At 40.6% G+C, this 22,405-nt stretch overlaps 1 protein-coding gene across 1 annotated transcript; it reads left to right on the top strand.

The window, feature by feature from the left end:
• The first annotated feature begins 81 nt into the window (after positions 1-81).
• LOC103998382 (uncharacterized) lies at positions 82-22,405 on the top strand. The gene is made up of 4 exons (XM_009419844.3): positions 82-882; positions 20,414-20,555; positions 20,655-20,793; positions 21,713-22,405. Exons 1-4 carry the CDS (start codon positions 543-545, stop codon positions 22,043-22,045), a joined length of 954 nt encoding a protein of 317 aa, XP_009418119.2. The 5' UTR covers positions 82-542; the 3' UTR covers positions 22,046-22,405.

Below are 22,405 nucleotides of genomic sequence, written 5' to 3' on the forward strand. Positions count from 1 at the left end.
CGTGTGGGGAACCACATGCTAACCATAGACGCTTATACGTAACGACATGGAACTTACGGGCCAAGCGATTCCCATAACCGATTCACCTGCGACCGACAAGGACGGGTGAACGAAGCCGTCCCCGCACCACAAATGATCATTCTATCCTCCGGTGGCCGGAGAGTGCCCTTCTTCGTTCGCGATGACATAGGTGACGTTTTGACACAGAATAGGGTCTAAGACGGAAAGGTGCTCAAACCGAATCGGGTAGGGTCGGTGCCGGCAACCGGTACGCGAGCATCTGTCAACGGGAAACAGCCGGTCACCTGGCGGACTCTTTTAAATTTCTTCCTTCTTTCTGTGCCTTCACTCGTCTCTGTTCACTCGCCGTTGAAACTTAAACAAGCTTCTAGGGTTGGCAAGATCTGTCCTCTCCTCCCAAATCTTTTCTTACCGAATAGGTTTTCGAGATTATTCTGTATTGGTTTTGGCTCCTTGGGATCGAAACGTCTTGTGGGTAGGTTTTCTGGTGGTTCGTTCGCGGTTCTCTGATCTCCGGAGCGATGGAATCGATGTCTGAATCGAAGACCAATTCTAATCCTAGACAAGTACGGAGACACAGTGCTGCAAAATCGAGGGTCTCGAGGCCGATGGAGTGCGCAAGGAAGAAGGAGACGTTGCAACTGGATTGGAACGTGTCGGAAGATGGATCAAGCACTTCCGAGTCTTCTTGCGGCCTGTCTGTGTTGAAGGCTGGCAGAAATGAAACCAGGAAGAGTCAAAGTAGGGTGAAACCCGTGAAGGTAGTATTTCAAGGTGTCGGTGAGGCGGTGGTGGTGCCACCGTTGCAGTTGGAACGGACGATTGGCAAGAGAAGATGTACTTGGATCACACCCTTCTCTGGTACGTGGTTTCAGCTTTCTTTGTTCATTGCATAATTTTTCATCTAATTAAGAAAATAAATATATAGGAGAATGCTTAATTATAATATGGTATGAGGATCTTATTTCCTCTGCTTGCCTTCGTACATGGTGAAGTGATACATTGTCATACTGAAACAGAAGTTCAAAATGGTAGGTACTTCAAACGACGAACAAATTAGTCGGTGCAAAATAGTCAAAATGGTTCTTTCTGAAGAAAGTTTCTACGGTCAACACCTTTGGATCTTAGTTATTTCCCATAATCTTAACGTGGTTTTGATGGTAAGCTGTCCTAGATAGGTTAAACATAGGATTGGAGGGTGCTCCCTAAAGAAGTGCATAGGAAGTGAAACTAGCGAGCTATATTATGATAACTACTTCTTCCTATCCAAGAAATTGTTTCGATCCCTGTTGTTGTTTCTTTTTTTTTTTTCTTTTGTCTTTTGAATTGTGAAAAGTAAGAAACTATCTTGTTCATTTTTGTCAGATTTTAGGATGTTGGAATGTCAGCATTTATGGAAGTCGTGGGACAGGAAATGGTGCTCATTCATATGTTTCTTTCTTCTTGTCCTTTTCTCTAAATTACGTGAAATATTTTATTTACTGATTTTGTGTGGGCCATTTGTTCCCTTAAAGCTCGTGTGGTTGCATCATAGAATAGGCAAATATCAATAATGAATAGACACACAAGAACATGGCATACTCCAATCTCTGTGACACAACAAATCTCATAAAATTATGCTACAAAGCATGAACAAAACAATTATTACATGTATATTATCTCCATAGCTCATATGAGATGCAAGCATTTAACACAAATTAAACTTATGTAGATGATATAAGTGTCCCACACATATTTAGTACATTAACATAAAGAATTATACATGGTACAGTAAAGCTACTGTATTGCCAAGAGAGCTATAGTTATGATTGTGCCATATAATTATATGTGATATTTAATTGTTATGGCTTAAAAGTAATTTCATTTTTCTCTTTTATGACTATCAGTAATAGATACACATTTGTTCAGATATTACTTTCTCCAAAGTAATTTCTGATATTATTGTTATGTTTGAAAAAATAACATCTTTTTTGCTCTTACAAGTAATTTTGACAAATTAATTCAAATATTACTTTCTCAAAAATATTTTCTAATTTCTTCCTGATTTCTTGTCTAATGAGTGCTTAAGTTGCTTTGCATATAGATACATCCATAGTGACCATGGAAACTAATTTAATCATTATAAACATTGAAATCCTAACATTTTCGTTGTAAGTACCTTCACTATGCATACATTATCCCAGGCAACCCTTTTAAGCATCTTCAGTATGAAGTATTCCCCAAACTACTTATTTTCAGATATTAATTAATTTTGATTTTTTTTTATTTTTTCATTCATGTAATAATTTTTTTTTTTTTATGCAGTCAATTGTTAAGTTGGATGTATTAAGATGTACACATATTCAATATTCTTTATAGCCCCCTTAAGCAATATTTTCTGGCTTCATCTCTCTTGACGCATATCAAAAGGTATCCATATATTGATGTCCCACTAAAACATGACATGAACACATCAAACATTTTGAAGTACCCATGCATTATAGAAAAAAGAAAATCCATAATTCTATTTAGATCCAATCAGAGCTCAATTGTGTTGAATACAAGTATGAATCATGATAGCCTGGTAATTTGGTTATAAAATGATCCACTTAAATTGATGAAAAAGATAATATGTGGGTGCATATGGGAGATGATTGCTAGTCACAACCCAACATAGTACGGATGCTTGAGATAATTTGTGCTTTGAAGAAATGCTACAGACGGGAGTGCATCTTTTGCAGTCAAATACTGTAGAGAGTCTTTAACAGTGGTTCCAGCTATGTTGCAATCAAGGCTAGATCTCTCTGTTGTCTTGCACCAAACGACACAATTATAACAAAGGAAATTTTGGTTCAAAGAAGAGGGTAATAGTTGATATGATTTTATACAGTGGTTTCACACTTGTTGAACCTTTGTCTACTGGTGATTGCATTTTCAGAAGGTATCACCATAATTTTGAACTTTAGAGGTAAACCAATTAGTATGAGATCATGTTAAATTAAATGGTGAAATAATGAGAAGTATGGTTGGTCTTAAATTTTGTATCAATGTCGTTAAATCTAAAAGCCTAGAACAGGAATGGGAATAGTTGATCCTATTTTACTTTTGCTTGTAAGGTAGTTTCATACTTGTTGTATCTTTGTCTACTGGTGATTGCATTTTGAGAAATTATCACGAGAATTTTGAACCATAGAGGTAGACCAACTAGTATGTTGAATTAAATAGAGAAACTATGAGACGTATGACTGGTCTTAAATTTTTTATCAATATCATTGCATCTAAAAGTTAAGTCAATAAATAAGACCGATGGAATATAAAGAGAACTAAACTTTTTATATATAAACAAATACGGGTCATAACACGCAGTGGAATTAAATGGAATCACAATCAAATAGAATATCAAGATATACATGAAAAACCCCTCCAATGTGAATGGTAAAAACCACGGGGCAAACTAGAGATAATCCGCTATAAGAATAATGAATATATAAATCTCAATCTCTTGCCCAAAACCCTAGCAACAATCACAAGAGAATAACTGAGATACAAGGATCATGTCACTGTACATAATATCTAAATTCTCCCCAAGTAATCACAGCAAGAATCTAGATCTGATCTAACCTAGATGATAACACTACTAGATGATTGAGAATAGTCTCTCTGTGTTGTCCTTGTTTTTTTTCCTTTTTTTTTCTTATTTTTTCTGTCTTTTTCTTCTCCTCCTTGAATCAAGTTGCTGCTCGTGGATGTAGTTTTTTTCTGCACTAAAAATGTAGCCCCCGCACCCCCCAAGTTTGATCTAAGGTTAGGTCAAAGGAGGGTGGGTTGTGGGTTGATAAAACCCACTATGGGCTGAATCTATGGGCTGCCAGCCCAACAACCTCCCCGTTCAGCCCATAAGGGAGGCTGTCCCATGACTCCTCAATGTAAAGCTATGCCGACCAGTTGTCGACATATCTCTGTTGAATCTCGGATTTTGATGATGAAACTAATTGATTGTGTTTAGATGTTTAACTACATTTTGAGTGATGCAGGCTACTCGATCAGGATTAGACAGTTAACGCAGGAGGAATTGACGTTGCGCCGGAGGAGATCACGTTAGGATATTGGATGGCAAAAGGCTTCGGACGTCGGGCATCGGGCCAAGAGCGGAATTGAGCCAAGGATATCAGGGTTACGGAGGTCAACCGCCGATTGGGCAACAAGCCGCAAGAGAGGACGATGCGCTGAAGAATCGGATGAAGCGCCAACCAATGACGTGCCGGGCAATAGAATGTCAATTCGCTTTGTAATAATTGTCTAGATCGAAGTAGAGTTTTGGCTTGTGTGTGCAGGATTAACTACGATAACGACGAAGACATAAAGCGAAACAAAGTGTCGGAATCAAGCGTGAAGGATTTGTTGTGAGTTCAAGAGTTCGACGAAAGTCCGAAGGTTCGTCGGGAATGCTGCCAGAACTAGCCGAGAATGAGTAGGGAGCTTGCCGAAGGGTTTTTCGGAAGCTCGTCGGAAGGTTCGTTGGAAGTTCATGGAGCTCGCCGAGAAAGATCGGAGCTTGCCGAAGAAGCTCATTAGAACTCGCCAAGATCAAATTGTGAAGTCTAGGAGCTTGCCGGGAGTCCGTAGAATGGTTTCCGAGAGTTCGTCGGAAGCTCGCCGAAAAAAGTCTTGACTTACGGACTTTGTAATAGCTTACAAAAATATCTTTAAATTCGTAGTTAGCATGTTAATTAGGGTTAGGATTAGGTGTTAGTCCTATAACTCAAGTAGGGGCCAATTGGGCCCGAGTTCGGACTGGTTTGGGCCAAGTTTGGAGCCCAACCAGTGAGCTGAAATAGTGTAGGCGGTGGCACCGCCTAGAACCCGAGAACCAAGCGGTGGCATCGTTGGACTGAGCGGTGGCACCGCCCAGCACCCGAGAGGTCCGGCGGTGGCACCGCCAGTACACTGTCAGTGTCAGACACTGACAGACGGTAGCACCGCCACTAACAGGCGATGGCACCGCCAGCATCGGGAACCAAAGAGAATTCAAATTTTGGAGCCTAAATTTGAATCCTCTTGAGGCCTATAAATACCCCTCAATTCTCAACTAAGAGAACAACTTTTTGAGAAGCAATTGATTGAGAGAAAGGTCTTAGAAAAGTCTTAGCAAGTCTTGTTTTCAATTTGCTAGTGTTCACCTCCTTCTTTCTTGCTGAAAATCTGTAAGAGAGTGAACCGCTTGTAAAAAGTTATAAGAGAGATATTTGCCCTTCCCTTTCAAGAGATTTGCTAGTGGAAGGTGGGAGCCTTATCGAAGAGGGCCTCGCAAGTGGATGTAGGTCATTTGACCGAACCACTTTAAAATTGGCATGATCTCTGGTTTGTATTTTCTTATTGCCATTTACATTACTGCAAACCTTCTTATGTGCTTTATTTCCTCATTACCTTTGCTGCACACCTTTACGAACACATGTTCAAGTTAAGCTTTTCAAGTTCGATTTTTATCGTATGAAAGATTTGTTGAAACCAACGTTTTAATCCGCTCCACTAATTCACCCGCCCCCCTCTTAGTGTCGCTCCGATCCTAACAATCTCCTGTCTTTCTTTCGGTAAAGTCTTTGTTTACATGTTTGTTCCATTGTCATTTGTGTGAATTTTCTGAAGTTGCAACTACTTCTCTTCAAGTACATTTCGAATCCAATGGTATATGACATCTAATATGCTTTGACTTTGAATGAAAAGTTATGTTTTTACATAAATGGATAACACTCTGGCTGTCATAATGCACCACATAGTTTTCCTGTTTCAGTCCCAATTCTTATAAGAATTCTTTCATCCATAACATTTCTTTGCAAACCTCTGTAGCAACAATATATTCTGCCTCTGTAGTGAAGAGAGCAATACATCTTTGCAACCTGGATTGCCATGACACAGCTCTCCCTGCAAAAATAAGTACATAACCTGAAGTGGACTTCCTTGTACCTATATCTCCTGTCACATCTGCATCTGTGTAATCTGTCAACATAAGTGATCCACTTCCAAAGCTTAAACAAACCTTAAAGCTCCTTCTGAGATATCTAAATATCCACTTCACTGCTGCCCAATGCTCTTTACTTGGATTTGCAAGAAATATGCTAGTAACACTCACTGCATATATGATATCCGGCCTCGTACATACCATTGCATACATTAAACTTCCGACTACTGAAGTATAAGGAACCTTTTGCATTTTTTCCTTCTCCTCATCACTTAATTGACTCTGTTCTGAGTAGAACTTGAAGTGACCTGCAAGAAGAGAACCAACTGGCTTTGCATTGCTCATACTGAACCTTTCCAATACCTTCTCGATATATTTCTCCTGTGACAACCAAATCTTCTTAGTTTTTCTATCACGGGAAATCTGCATGCCCAGTATTTGCTTTGCTAGCCCCATGTCCTTCATTGCAAAGGACTCACTTAGTTCTTTCTTCAACCTGTCAATTGTACATATATCTTTCCCAAGAATAAGCATGTCATCAATGCTAGTCATAGGTGCCCAGCAAGCCAATAACGTGAGTGATGGCACGTGTGACTTGATACAGAATCTTTTTGCTTATTATATTTTGGTGTATATCACTTTATAACTATTGCATAAATGCATATATATATTGTGATGTCCTTGGATTTGTGCAATGGGAATCGGATCGTGATGAGATCACGATAATGAGATCGATTCACCTTTAAACACATATCCTAAATAATCCCGGTCATAGGTTACTCGAGAAGGACATCGTGATAACCGGATAGACTGGTGTGCTGTATACCTGTCCATATGATGGATGCAGCTGGTCTCATAGCTGCTCATGTAGGGACACTAGGGATACAGTACAAGTGCTCATTGGAGAATGAGTTCACTGATTGATCCGCTTACGGAATGCTGGATGGTTGATGATGCCTTATTGTCAGACAGCGATTCCGTAGTCCTAGTGGTGTATCTGGTCCTTAGACTTGAGACACCAAGGATGTCCTGTATGAGTGCTCCACTCTTTGATACCAGACTTATAGGTTTGGCTGTACCCAGATCTAGTACAACTGGTCATTGGGAGTGGTAGTCGACCTTACGAGGGCTATTGAGTGTCAATAGAGGATCATCCACTCTCGGCGTCATGAGAGGAATATCCTATGTGTTCTTGCTCAGACAAATCCCTGGCCAGAGTCATTCGGGTTGAGAGAGAAAGAGTTCTCCGGGAGAATCCGATTAGAGCGAGACTCGAGTAGAAACCGTATGGGTCTGACAGCACCATGCTCGATATACGGTCTCTGGGATATTAGATGGATGAGGGACTATAGGTACATGGTAACTGAGGACAGACAGATCCAATGGATTGGATTCCCCTGTATCGTCTGGGGACTACGGCGTAGTGGCCTAGTACGTCCGTAGTCGATGAGTCGAGTGAATTATTACAGAGATAATAATTCACTGAGTTAGAAGGAGTTCTGATAGGTATGACTCACGGCCAGCTCGATATTGGGCCTAGAGGGTCACACACATATGGTAGGCATTGCGATGAGTAGAGGTTCGGATATGAGATATCCGACGGAGCCCTTGTCTTATTGGATGCAGATCCAATACCCACTAGGGAAGGACCCATTAGGGTTTGACACGGGATCTCTATAAATAGGAGGGATTCACAGCCTCATAGGCTAGAGTCTTTGCTTGCCTTTCCTATTCTCCTCTCCCTCTCCACCTTAGAGTAGGCCTGGAGTTTTGAGGAGCGTCGTCGCAACCTTGCTGTGTGGATCACCGCTAGAGAGGAGGACGCTTGACCTCCTTCACCCTCTCCTAAGGATCTGCAAGGAAACAGGGATATACGATCTCCCTAGGTAACACAATCTCTATACGCAGTTTTGTGTTTTGCGGATTTTTGCGCACCAATCTTCGCACGACGACGAACATCTTTTTGGGAATCGGGGATTTTGTTTTCTTGTTCTTCCGCTGCGCATATGATGTCGCTCCCCAATGAATTCCCAACAGTGGTATCAGAGCCAGGTTGTTCGTGCGAATGATTGGTTTTGAACTGCGTGTGTTGTGTTTAGGAAGAATATTGACGTCAAAATCGTTGACGCAAAAGCGAGAAAGGGCAGCAACAGTTGCTGCCCTCGATCTGCGTGCGTGAAGCGCAGCCGAAGGCGGGCAGCGCAGGGGCTGCGTCTGCAGCAGCCGGCCGGCGGCCTGTTTGCAGCAGGCTTGCTGCCGGCGGGGCTGGCAACCCACGGGCAGAGGCGCCGCAGGGCAGCGGCGCCTGCCGCCGCAGGGCAGCGACGCGCGACGCCTGCCGCCGCTGCTCCCGCGAGCGAAACCCCCCCATAGGGGCGGCCGCCCGGCGGTACAGCACCGCCTGCGGAGGCAGCGGCGCCCGAAGGGGGCGCCCACCCGCAGCGGCATCGCCGCCAGCGGGCGTGCCGCCTGCAGGCAAGGGCAGCGCCCTCGCCCCGCCGCACAGGCCGCCGCCAGCAGGGTGGCGGCGGCGGCAGCAGCAGCAGTAAGAGGGAATTAGGGTTTTATGGGAAAAAGACAGTTTTGCCCCTCGGAATTTAAGAAATTCCAATTTCTATCTTTTGTCCAAATTACGAAAATACCCTTAGGAATTGAGAAATTCCCTACATGTCCCTGATTTCAGAAAATATTAATTAATTAAAAGGTTTAGTTGATTATTATTTTTATTATTATCTAGTAGTCCTACATGATGATGATTATTTATACATGTGATGTATGATGTGTGGACGGATGAACATGGACCGTGTGATGTGTGTACTTGTGATTATTGTTATTGAGGTCTACGAACCTCCATTATATTTCTCGTTTATTGTCGGGCCTGCGTGCCTATGATTAAGTTGTAATCACATGAGGAGGCGCAGCGGGAGCGTGGATGCGATAGCGGGACCCACGAGACGGACGATCGTGATGCATGGAGATGCATCAAGATGTCGACGAAACCGACGAGGACGAGATGGACGATCACAGGGCATGGAGATGCACCGTTGCACACATAGATCTTGATGTGAGTGATTAGGCCTACTGGCTCGGGCCTAATCATATTAGGTTGTAGTCCATGATCATCTGGTGTGATTGCTTATACACATACTAGATATATATATATATTTGCATGCGATGTAGATATATATTAAATATGTATATGTGTGACATGTCATATTAGGAGACCAAATTATAGAAACATCTCTCGATAATATTAAGTCGGTAAACGTGAGGCAATTAGATTGACCCACGTGGCCTTCCATCGTTATGAGTAGGAACCGATTCCCGGTGTAGGTTGAGTTGGTCGAGTCCCTCGAGACTCACCTATATCGCGATTCGCTATCTTGCTTACGACATAGAGATGTCACCGATGACCTGAGGACATGGTATGCTTGGTCGAGTCCCTCGAGGGTATATCATCAAATCAGACTCATCTTGTAACGAAGGTGTTGACTTAACCGAGCATCATGGTTGGTCGAGTCCCTCGAGGCCATGGTGATTCGGAGGCCGAACAGGACGGGAATCACAAGGAGTTGTGATCGGCAAGAGTTGCCTACCTTTTAGGCTTAGTGTGATTGGTCGAGTCCCTCGAGGTTACACTAAGACGCTGATTGGATCCTGATCCCCACTAGAAGTCTGCCGGAGACTTCCGTTTCACGTGCTAAGGGTGTCGCGTGACTCGTTAGGAAAATAGTGGGAGCATATTAAGATAGAAGTCCATATCTTGATAGTTTATTTCTTGCAAAATCTGCATGTTATTCATTTCTGCTACATCTTTATTTTCAGAAAATGTCGCTTTCAAATCCCTTACGTGGCATACTTGATGTCAACCGCCTCACTGGTCCAAATTATACGGATTGGCTCCGTAACTTGAGAATTGTTCTCACAGCGGAGAAAATCGTATACGTCCTTGATACAGTGATGCCTACGCCCGAAGAAGGGGCAAGCGAGGATGAGATCACTCGCTACGTGAAGTACATTGATGACTCCACTCTTGCTTAGTGCTATATGTTGGGCTCTATGACTCCAGAGTTACAGAGACAACATGAAAAGATGGATGCCAGATCCATTCTCCTACATGTCCACAAATTGTTTGAGGAACAGGGAAGGACTCAACGATATGAGATATCCAAGAACCTTTTCCGCGCTAGGATGACTGAGGGGACACCGGTTCAGAACCATGTCCTAAAGATGATTGAGTGGATAGAGAAACTCACAGGTCTAGGAATGGTCCTAGAGGATAACTTGTGTGTGGACATTATGCTTCAGTCCCTACCAGATTCCTTTTCACAGTTCATAATGAATTTTAATATGAACAAGCTTGAGGTGACTCTCTCAAAGCTCCTCAATATGTTGAGGGAAGCAGAGAGTACTATTAAGAAAGAGAAGCCAGTTCTCTACACTGGTGAGACCAGAAAGAAAAGAAAAGCAGAAAGGTCCCTTAAGAAGGAAAGGGCAAGGGCAAACAAGATAAAGCAAAGGTTGCTAAGGAAGACCCAACAAAGGACAAAGGCCAGTGCTTCCACTGTGGTAAAGATGGGCACTGGAAGAGAAACTGCAAAGAGTACCTTGCAGAAAGGGCGAAACAAAAGTTTGATGAAGATTCAGGTACATTCATGATCAGTCTCCATTTGTCAGAATCTTATGATAACACATAGGTATTGGATACCGGTAGTGCTTATCATATATGCAATTCGTTGCAGGTTCTGGCAAGGCCTAAGAGACTAGAGAGAGGCGAGATGGACCTCAAGATGGGTAATGGAGCAAAAGTTGCTGTATTAGCTGTTGGCGAGGTCGCCCTACATCTGCCTAGTGGAGCTTTTATTGCATTAGATGCATGTTATTTTGTTCCTTCTATTATCAAAAATATTATCTCCATTTCATGTTTAACAGTTAGTGGATATAAATTTGTTTTTGAGAACAATAGTTGTTCAATATTATTAGATGATAAGATCATCACGAAAGGAACATTGCATAATGGTTTATTTATGTTAGACACTACTCCACATATCATGAATGTAAATGTGTCTAAGAGGAAACGAGATGAGGTAAACAATGCATACCTGTGGCATTGTAGGCTAGGTCACATCCATGAAAGAAGGATTCAAAAGTTGCTAAATAATGGATATCTAGATCCATTCGACTATGTGTCTTATACAACTTGTGAGCCTTGCATTCGTGGAAAATTGACCAACTCTCCATTTAGTGGAACTGGAGAGAGAGCCACTGAGTTGTTGGAACTCATACATAGTGATGTATGTGGATCCATGTCAACTCATGCCATTGGAGGTTACTCCTACTTCATTATATTTACTGATGATTTCTCAAGGTATGGATATGTGTACTTAATGAAGTACAAGTCCGAGGCCTTTGAGAAATTCAGAGAGTATAAGAATGAGGTGGAGAACCAGACTGGAAAGAGTATCAAAACTCTTCGATCAGATCGAGGAGGTGAGTACTTAAGTATAGAGTTTACTCAGTTCCTCAAGGACCATGGGATATTATCCCAATGGACACCTCCTTACACACCTCAGCTCAATGGTGTCTCTGAAAGGAGAAATCGTACTTTATTAGATATGGTACGGTCCATGATGAGTTTCGCTGACCTACCCATCTTATTCTGGGGATATGCCTTAGAAACCGCAGCTTACCTTCTGAACAGAGTTCCAACTAAGTCGGTAGTGTCTACACCATATGAGATATGGAAAGGGAAGAAGCCTGATCTTAAGGTTGTTAAGATTTGGGGCTGCCCAGCCCACGTTAAAAGACACAACCCCGATAAGTTAGAATCAAGGACAGAGCGATGCATATTTATGGGATACTCCAAGGAAACTTGTGGGTATTATTTCTATCATCTCGAGGACTAAAAGGTCTTTGTAGCTAAGAGAGCAGTGTTCCTTGAGAAGGAACACATTCTTGGCGGAGATAGTGGGAGAATGATAGAGTTGAGCGAAGTTAGAGAACCAAGCTAAAGCACCACTCTACAGCCCGAGTCTGTTCAGGTACCTAATACACAAGTTTCAACTTTACGCAGGTCTGATAGAGTATCTCATCCTCCTGAGAGATATGTTGGACATATTAGAGGAGAGGATGCTGAGGATATTGATCCTCAGACCTACGAGGAGGCTATTATGAGTATAGACTCCGGGAAGTGGCAAGAAGCAATGAATTCTGAGATGGATTCTATGTACTCCAATAAGGTTTGGAACCTAGTTGATGCGCCCGAAGGTATTGTACCCATCGGTTGCAAATGGATCTTTAAGAAAAAGATCGGAGTAGATGGAAAGGTAGAGACCTATAAAGCAAGGCTAGTGGCTAAAGGGTATCGTCAAAGGCAAGGTGTTGACTACGACGAAACCTTCTCACCCGTAGCAATGCTAAAATCCATCAGAATTCTATTGGCTATTGCAGCACACTATGATTATGAGATCTGGCAGATGGATGTGAAAACCGTATTCCTCAATGGGAACCTCGAGGAGGAGGTGTATATGATGCAACCTGAGGGATTCGTGTCCAAGAACTGCCTAGATAAGGTGTGTAGGTTGCTTAGATCCATTTATGGACTAAAGCAAGCTTCCCGAAGTTGGAACATAAGATTTGATGAGGCAATCAGATCTTATGACTTCGTTAAGAACGAAGATGAGCCTTGTGTATACAGAAAGGTAAGTGGGAGCGCTATCACCTTTTTTGGTGTTATATGTGGATGATATCCTCATCATTGGGAATGACGTAGGAATGCTATCCACTATAAAGACTTGGTTATCTAGACACTTCTCCATAAAGGACTTAGGGGAAGCATCCTATATCTTGGGGATTAGAATCTATAGAGATAGATCTAAAAGGATGCTTGGCTTGTCCTAGTTTAGGTACATAGAAACCATTGTCAAAAGGTTTGGCATGGAAAATTCCAAAGGGCAAACATGAATATGATACCTTATGCCTCAGCAATAGGGTCTATCATGTATGCCATGCTATGTACTAGGCCTGATATAGCGCATGCTCTGAGTGTCACGAGCAGGTATCAGGCGGATCCAGGCTTGGAGCACTGGAAAGCAGTAAAGTGTATCCTTAAGTACTTGAGAAGGACTAAGGATCTTTTACTAGTATATGGAGGTAATAGCCTTAAGATTGAAGGCTTCACTGACTCAAGTTTTCAGTCTGATGTCGATGATAGCAAGTCGAATTCAGGGTATGTGTACACCTTGAATGGAGGAGCAGTGTGCTGGAAGAGTTCCAAGCAAGATATCACTGCTGACTTGACCACAGAGGCGGAGTACATTGCTGCATTAGATGCAGCAAAGGAGGGAGTCTGGATGAAGAAGTTCATCACAGATTTGGGAGTCGTGCCGAGTAACGAGGAGCCGACTTCCTTATATTGCGACAACTACGGGGCGATTACTCAAATAAGGGAACCCGGGTCTCATCAGAAGTGTTCTGAGGAGGTTCCAACTTATCAGAGAGATCGTAACCCGAGGAGATGTAGTAGTGGAAAGAGTTCCATCCGAAGATAACATTGCAGATCCACTGACAAAGTCGTTGTCTCAGATTGTCTTTGAGCGTCACAGGGGTCTGATGGGGATCAGACACATAGGTGATTGGCTTTAGGTCAAGTGGGAGATTGCTAGTCATAGGTGCCCAACAAGCCAATCACGTGAGTGATGGCACGTGTGACTTGATAAAGAATCTTTTTGCTTATTATATTTTGGCGTATATCACTTTATAACTATTGCATAAATGCATATATATATTGTGATGTCCTTGGATTTGTGCAATGGGAATCGGATCGTGATGAGATCACGATAATGAGATCGATTCACCTTTAAACACATATCCTAAATAATCCCGGTCATAGGTTACTCGAGAAGGACATCGTGATAACCGGATAGACTGGTGTGCTGTATACCCGTCCATATGATGGATGCAGTTGGTCTCATAGCTGCTCGTGTAGGGACACTAGGGATACAGTACATGTGCTCATTGGAGAATGAGTTCACTGATTGATCCGCTTACGGAATGCTGGATGGTTGATGATGCCTTATTGTCAGACAGCGATTCCGTAGTCCTAGTGGTGTATCTGGTCCTTAGACTTGAGACACCAAGGATGTCCTGTATGAGTGCTCCACTCTTTGATACCAGACTTATAGGTTTGGCTGTCCCCAGATCTAGTACAGCTGGTCATTGGGAGTGGTAGTCGACCTTACGAGGGCTATTGAGTGTCAATAGAGGATCATCCACTCTCGGCGTCATGAGAGGAATATCCTATGTGTTCTTGCTCAGACAAATCCCTGGCCAGGGTCATTCGGGTTGAGAGAGAAAGAGTTCTCCGGGAGAATCCGATTAGAGCGAGACTCGAGTAGAAACCGTATGGGTCTGACATCACCATGCTCGATATACGGTCTCTGGGATATTAGATGGATGAGGGACTATAGGTACATGGTAACTGAGGACAGACAGGTCCAATGGATTGGATTCCCCTGTATCGTCTAGGGACTACGGCGTAGTGGCCTAGTACGTTCGTAGTCGATGAGTCGAGTGAATTATTACAGAGATAATAATTCACTGAGTTAGAAGGAGTTCTGACAGGTATGACTCACGGCCAGCTCGATATTGGGCCTAGAGGGTCACACACATATGGTAGGCATTGCGATGAGTAGAGGTTCGGATATGAGATATCCGACGGAGCCCTTGTCTTATTGGATGCAGATCCAATAACTACTAGGGAAGGACCCATTAGGGTTTAACACGGGATCTCTATAAATAGGAGGGATTCACAGTCTCATAGGCTAGAGTCTTTGCTTGCCTTTCCTATTCTCCTCTCCCTCTCCACCTCAGAGTAGGCTTGGAGTTTTGAGGAGCGTCGTCGCAACCCTACTGTGTGGATCACCGCTAGAGAGGAGGACGCTTGACCTCCTTCACCCTCTCCTAAGGATCTGCAAGGAAACAGGGATATACGATCTCCCTAGGTAACACAATCTCTATACGCAGTTTTGTGTTTTGCGGATTTTTGCGCACCAATCTTCGCACGACGACGAACATCTTTTTGGGAATCGGGGATTTTGTTTTCTTGTTCTTCTGCTGCGCATATGATGTCGCTCCCCAATGAATTCCCAACAATCAACATAAAGTAAGAGAATAATAAAATTCTCACCAAAACATTTTATGTACACACAATGATCTGAAGCTGTTCTTTTGAATCTATTTTCTATCATAAATGAATCAAACTTTCTATACCTTTCTATACCACTGTCTTGGAGCTTGTTTTAGCCCATACAAGCTCTTCTTCAACTTGTAGACAAAGTTCTCTTTATCTTTGATTTTGAAGCCTTCTGGTTGCTCCATATAAATTTTCTCCTCCAAATCACCATGAAGGAAAGTTGTCTTCACATCTAACTGCTTAACCTCCAAGTCCTGGCTAGTAGCAATACCAAGAACAACATGAATAGAAGACATTTTAACAACGGGAGAAAAAATCTCTTCAAAGTTAATACATTTCTTTTGACCAAAGTCTTTTACAACTAATCTAGCTTTGTACTTTGGTTGAGAACAATATTCTTGAGTTTTCAACCTGAAAACTCATTTGTTCTTCAAGGCCTTTATTCCATTTTGTTGTAGTACCAAATCATAAGTGTGGTTCTTCTGAAGAGCATCCATCTCTTCTTGTGTAGCAACTAACCACTTCTTTTTCTGCTCACTTTCAATTGCTTCCTGTTAACTCTCTGGTTCACCTGCATCAGTAAGCATCACATACTCATTTGTAGAGTATCTTCTGGAAGGTTGACATTATCTAGAAGATCTTCTCAATTGAGGTTCTGTGGGAAGTTGCTCTCCAACTTCTTGCTCAACATGTCTTACAGGTATATCAACATTAGGCTCTACATCATCTTCCTGCACATCTCCCTCATCACCCTGATATACTAGAGGGGTAACTGGGTCACAATTTGCTAATCCTTCTACAGAAGTCTTGGCTAGTGTCTTCTTCTTCAAATCTTCAAAGGTTTGATCCTCAAAGAAGACCACGTCTTTGTTCCTAAACACCTTCTGCTTTTCTGAATCCCAAAGCCTATAACCAAACTGATCATGTGAGTAGCCAAGACAAATACATTCTTTAGTCTTATCATCCAGCTTGGACCTCTCATTATCTAGAACATGTGCAAATGCACGACAACCAAACACTCTCAAATGTATGCCTATATGAAATATTTTTCCCTGACCATGCATGCTCTGCAACATCACCATCTAGGGCTGTACATGGTGATAAGTTGATCACATCAACTGCAGTCATCAAAGCCTCATCCCAAAACCTTTTGGGTAGCTTGGCCTATGAAAGCATACATCTAATCTTTTCCATGATGGTGCGATTCATCCTCTTTGTAATAACATTATGCTGTGGTGTATCAGGAACTGTCATCTCATGTTGGATACCATGTGACCTGCAATAATCATTAAATAATCCTATATACTCACCACCATTATTTGATCTTATACATTTCAATTGTCTTTTTGTCTCCCTTTTAACCCTAGCATAAAATTATTTGAAGACATTAATAACTTAATCTTTGGTCTTCAAAGCATAGGCCCAAACTTTCCTGAAAAATCATCTATAAAAGTGACAAAATAAATTGCACCACTAATACTAGGAACATCAACAGATCCACCAAGAGTTTTTGTCCTCAAAGGACCACATACATCTGTATAAACACGGTCTAAGGCATACATTTTTTTAGACAAAGTAGGACTAGTAAATGAAACTCTATGTTGTTTACCAGCCAAATAATCAATACAATGGTTCAAATGTGTACCTTTGAGGTCTGGTAATACCTCTTTCTTGGAAAGAGCTTGTAGCCCCTTTTCGTTCATGTGTCCCAATCGCCTATGCTACAACTCCATGCTGAAATCTTTCTCTGTAGCATTTAACTGGTCACCACAAGCTTTGGCCTGCAACTTGTATAAGGTATAACATTTCTTTCTACTAGCCACAATAAGAGAACCCTTATTGAGTTTCCATTGCCCTTTGTAAAATCTGCTATCATAATCTTCATCATCTAGTCTTCCAACTGAAATTAAATTCAGCCTTAGGTCAACCACATGCCTCACATCCTTAAGCACTAACTTATAGCCAATGTTGGTCTTTAAATGGGTATCACCCATGCCAATGATATTTGTCATGCTATAGTTGCCCATCTTGACAATACCAAAATTTCCAAACCTATATGTAGCAAAAAACTCCCTCCGTGGTGTAACATGATAAGAAGCACATGTGTCAATCACCCAGTCAAGATCCTGACACACACAAGAAAAAATATCATCATAAGGAGACAAAATCAAATAATCACCACCTTACATTGTAGTTGTGATATTATCCTTTGACTCCGTAGATTCCACTTCTTTTCCTTTTTTCTTGCTCTTCTTAGATTGCTTACATTGGTTCTTGTAATGTCCTTTCTCACCACAGTTATAGTAAATAATATCCTTTCTTGATCTTGACTTGCTTCTACCCATGCGTGAACTGCTTCTAGACTTTGATCTTCCTCTGTTCTCTGAGATAAGTGCCTGTGAATCATTTTGAGATGTTGTTGAGTTCTTTCTTCTCAACTCCTCATTCAACAAACTGCTTGTTACTTGACTCATAGTGACAACACCATCTGGCGTAGAATAACTGAGGGAAACCACCAGTGTCTCCCAACTTTCTAGCAATGAACTGAGAAGTAACAATGCCTGCAACTCATCATTAAGAAATGGTTTCATAGAAGATAACTGGTTAGTGATACTCTGCATTTCATTTAAATGCTCAACAATAGAAGCACCCTCTCTATATTTCAGTTTCACAAGTTTTCTGATCAAGAAAGCTTTGTTGCCAACTGTTTTTCTTTCATAGAGACTTTCCAACTTTTTCTAAAAAAAATATGTAGAAATTTCAGTAGAAATATGGTGAAAGACACTATCATCAAGCTACTGTCGAATAAACCCAACTATTTTTCGATCTAACCTCTTCCACTCATCATTTGTCATAGTTGTGGGTTTTGCACTATCCCCCTGCAAAGGTCCATACAAATCTTTGCAATACAAGAGATCTTTCATTCTTGGTTTCCATATCATCCAATTGTTTTCATTCAAACTAATCATGCGAGAAACATTACTGACCTCTATGTTCAAATACAAAATTAAATAACCAAAACCCTGCTCTGATACCAGTTGATGGGATGTAAAGAGAAATAAACTTTTGTATATGAACAAATACTAGCAGCCCATAACATGTAGCGGAATTAAATAGAATCACAATCAAATAGAACACTAAGATATACGTGGAAAACCCCTCCAATATGAAGGGTAAAAACCATGGGGTAAACTAAAGATAATCCACTATGAGAATAATGAATATACAAATCTCAATCTCTTTCCCAAAATCCTAGCAACAATCACAAGAAAATAATTGGGATACTAGGATCACGTCACTGTGCACAATATCTAAATTCTCCCTAAGTAATCACAACAAGAATCTTCTGTAGATCTGATCTAACCTGAGATGATAACACTGCTAGATGATTGAGAATAGTCTCTCTGCGTTGTCCTTGTTTTCTTCTCTTTATTTTTTCTGTCTTTTTTTTCTCCTCCTTGAATCAAGTTGTTGCTGCCAAAAACTGCTCATGGCTACAGTTTTTTTTTGCACCAAAAACGCAGCCCCCGCACCCCCCCCTTAACTTTGATCTAAGGTTAGGTCAAAGGGGGGTGGATTGTGGGCTGATAAAGCCCACTATGGGCTGAATTTGTAGGCTGCTAGCCCAACAGAGACATGATCTAAATTTATATTCTTAATAGTTTGAATTTTGGAATTGCTTGTAGCTTCAACAACATCAAGTATTTTGATGAGAGCGGATCCCAGGAATAATTACCTGAAAGTAATTATGTTCTTCAGAATTTAGTTAGGCATAATTCCTTATCATGAGTGGAGATGGCATCAAATGATCAAAATCCATAGGATATATCTATTGAAACCCTTATATATGTAGATGAACAACATAAAAGAGAATATGACTGGTCTTCAATTTTCTATCAATATCATTGCATCTAAAAGCTTAAGTCAACAGATGAGACATGATCTGAATTTATGTTCTTAATAGTTTGAATTTTGGAATTGCTTGTAGCTTCCTCAACATCAAGTATTTTGATGAGACCGGAACCCAGAAATAATTACCTGAAAGTAATTATGTTCTTCAGAATTTAGTTAGACATAATTCCTTAGCATGAAAGGAGATGGCATCAAATGATCAAAATTCATAGGATATCTATTGAAACCCTTATAGATGAACAACACAAACGAGAATAATGGATTTGTAATGTTTAATTGATTTTTTTCTTTTCTCTTTTTTTTTTCGAAGTGTTGAATATAGTTTAATATGATAAACCACAACATGAACTTAATTATGACAAAGATGATGTTATTCTCTAAAACCACTAAATGAACCTCTTGTGACTGAAATTTTGTATCTCTGTTGTGGTGGTCGTGTCTTTGGATGGGATTATCTCAGAAAGTATGTAGTTCACACCCATGGTACTGATAGAAGTACCAAAATAATCTTGATGCAAGCAAACTGAAATTTTTGTGGTTGCAGTTGTATTGAGATGCTACAGATCCATTCTGAAAAAAATCAAGAAGACATCTCTTAGGTGGCTTGTTTGTTTTGCTTTGTCTGTTGAAAATATGTTTTTGAGTTTTCCTAATCTGCAATAGAATCACTAGTTTGAGCCCTGTTATGTGCTTCCTATCTTAACAGCATTGGCTTGTCAGTTTAATAGAAGCAACGGCATTGATATCGGTTAATTGCATTTATTTTCTCATCCTTAAGAATTAATTCATAAAAGTTGATAGAAACGAAAACCACATGAACAAACATGATAAATAAGTTATATAAATCATGCAGAGATGAAGCTGAAACAAATTCTGACTTCCTTGAAAATTATCTGCCAACTTCAGACAACTGATATTTCAAATAATCATTTTTACCTAAAAGAAATTTATGTAATGCAAAACAAGAATTACCAAAGTAAAGCAACATGTAGAAGTAATGCTGGGAGGTTTTTTCTTGACTGGTGATACTTGTTTTCCTAACTGCACACTGATTGGCACTAGTTGGAAACATATAAAGCAAAACAAGAATTACCAAAGATAAGCAACATGTAGAAGTAATACTGGGAGTTCTTTTTGATGAGTGATACTTGTTTTCCTAACTGCACACTGATTGGCACTTGTTGGTTGAAAACCAAGGACAAAGTGAGCTACTCTGACCTCAGTCAGTCATTCAGAACCATAAATGTTTATAATGGTCTTACTTGTGTTTCATTTTATTTTAGATTCATTTTATCGGAAATACAACTTCTCTTTGATTTGTTATGTTCATTTTTGGGTCTTCCTTCCAGAGCCACTTTATGTTTCTTTTCACGATGAAGAATGGGGACTGCCGGCTTATGACGACCAAAATCTTTTTGAGCTACTTAGTTTATCAGCAGCATTGTCAGAATTCAGCTGGCCAACTATTCTGAACATGAGAGAGAAATTTAGGTTTGCGATTTTCTCTTCTAAACCTTCAGTTGAGACAAATGGAACCTTTGGGATTTTATAAACTTGAGCCTTAAGTTTATCTAACACTGCTTTCATCAGGAAGTTGTTTGATAACTTTGATCCCACCTCTGTTGCTAAATTCACTGAAAAGAAGATACTTTCACTTAAATCTAGTGGTAGTTTGTTATCAGAGCAGAAGATGCGAGCAGTTGTAGAGAATGCAAGACAGATGTTGAAGGTAAAAGATCTTTATCTAGCTTTGAACTTTTAGCACTGTCATAGTTCTTTCCTGATGAAATTTAACCTCCGTTGCTTATTTATAGCTATTATATTAAATAGTAGTGGAAGAATCCTTAAACATTTTACTTTTCACGACAAATGAACATCAACAACACTGATCATTCTAGTTTGTTCATTGTTGTATCTCCGCTTACATTGGTCCTGATAAGTTGCAACAGTTTTAATTGAACAGTCAACCAAGTGACGGCATCTTAGCTGGCACTGCCTCTCCAAATAAATGAAGTGACCTCCACATATACATGGAAAAGAAGAAGAAGAAGAAGAACAAAAACTCATGACCAAGTTTCTTCTTTATGAGAGAGAAAGCATTTCCTGTTTTCAACATGTCTGGCACTGCCACCTCTTGCATTTTAGTAATATAGTTGCATGTAGATTTCCATGCATAACAAGCATAATTTCAGTATTCAACTACCTAACTAGTATCCCTCACCATCTAGCAATGTTTGTCCTCTATGGCACCTCAACATATTGGAAGAACTGTCGACTATAAGATACCTTTTTGGTATTCTGTTTGGTATTATTCAAAAAGTTCCCGAGAAAGTCGTTCAGAATATATGGTAGCTGATAAGTGCAACTTGTTGACTATTTTGCTTGAATTTTGTCTTCTGGGAGGCGATATTATGTGCAACGACTTTGATAGCATATAATGCAAGAGGATGATGAGACAAGTGTTTCTGTTATATGTCCATCCTCCATTATCGAATCTTAAGTACAGTTGTGGTATATAATTTTAAGAACACCTTCTTAAATTGCAAAGATATATATTTCAGCTAAATGTGGTAAACATAGTAGGTCAACTAGGTTCCTTCCTGAACTTTGATCTCAATCTACTCATGATGCATGCCTTTTAACTGCAGGTAATTGAGGAATTTGGGTCCTTTAACAACTATTGTTGGAGCTTTGTCAACCACAAACCAGTTGTCAATGGATTCCGCTATGCCCGTCAAGTGCCCGTCAAGAGTCCCAAAGCTGAGATCATAAGCAAGGACCTGATGCGGCGAGGATTCCATTGTGTTGGTCCAACCATTATATACTCTTTTATGCAAGCAGCAGGAATCGTTAATGATCATCTCTCCAGCTGCTTCAGATTTACAGACTGCAACGGCTCATGCTACAACCAGTTGAACATGAAAGCAGAGGCAACTTCATTGGCCAAAACACTGAATCAATCGTGCACATTGCAGGCTTAAGCAAACACAGCGTTCGCTTAGCAAAGTTACTTCAGACAGGTAATGTTCCCTATGCAGTACTTCAAACACTGATATAAGTTGTGTGGCTCTGTGACAAAAAAAAACAAATGATGTGTGCAGTTTGTAAGTCGTTGTGTGTGTCTCGTAGGATTTATCTTTTCACTGTCATATATGTATTGTATCATGATCACAACAAACTCTTTACCTTTTTTTGTCATTGAATTGCAAGAACTTGTTATTACTAGCATCAGGTTGTATTATCTATTATTGTCCAGTTTATGACAGTTCTTTGACTTGTACTAAATTCAGTTTATGACATTACCATGAATGTTCAATGCAATGTGGGTCTTCAATTGAATA

Source organism: Musa acuminata, chromosome BXJ1-9 (genome assembly GCF_036884655.1).
Source record: "Musa acuminata AAA Group cultivar baxijiao chromosome BXJ1-9, Cavendish_Baxijiao_AAA, whole genome shotgun sequence".
NCBI classification, from domain to species: domain Eukaryota; kingdom Viridiplantae; phylum Streptophyta; class Magnoliopsida; order Zingiberales; family Musaceae; genus Musa; species Musa acuminata.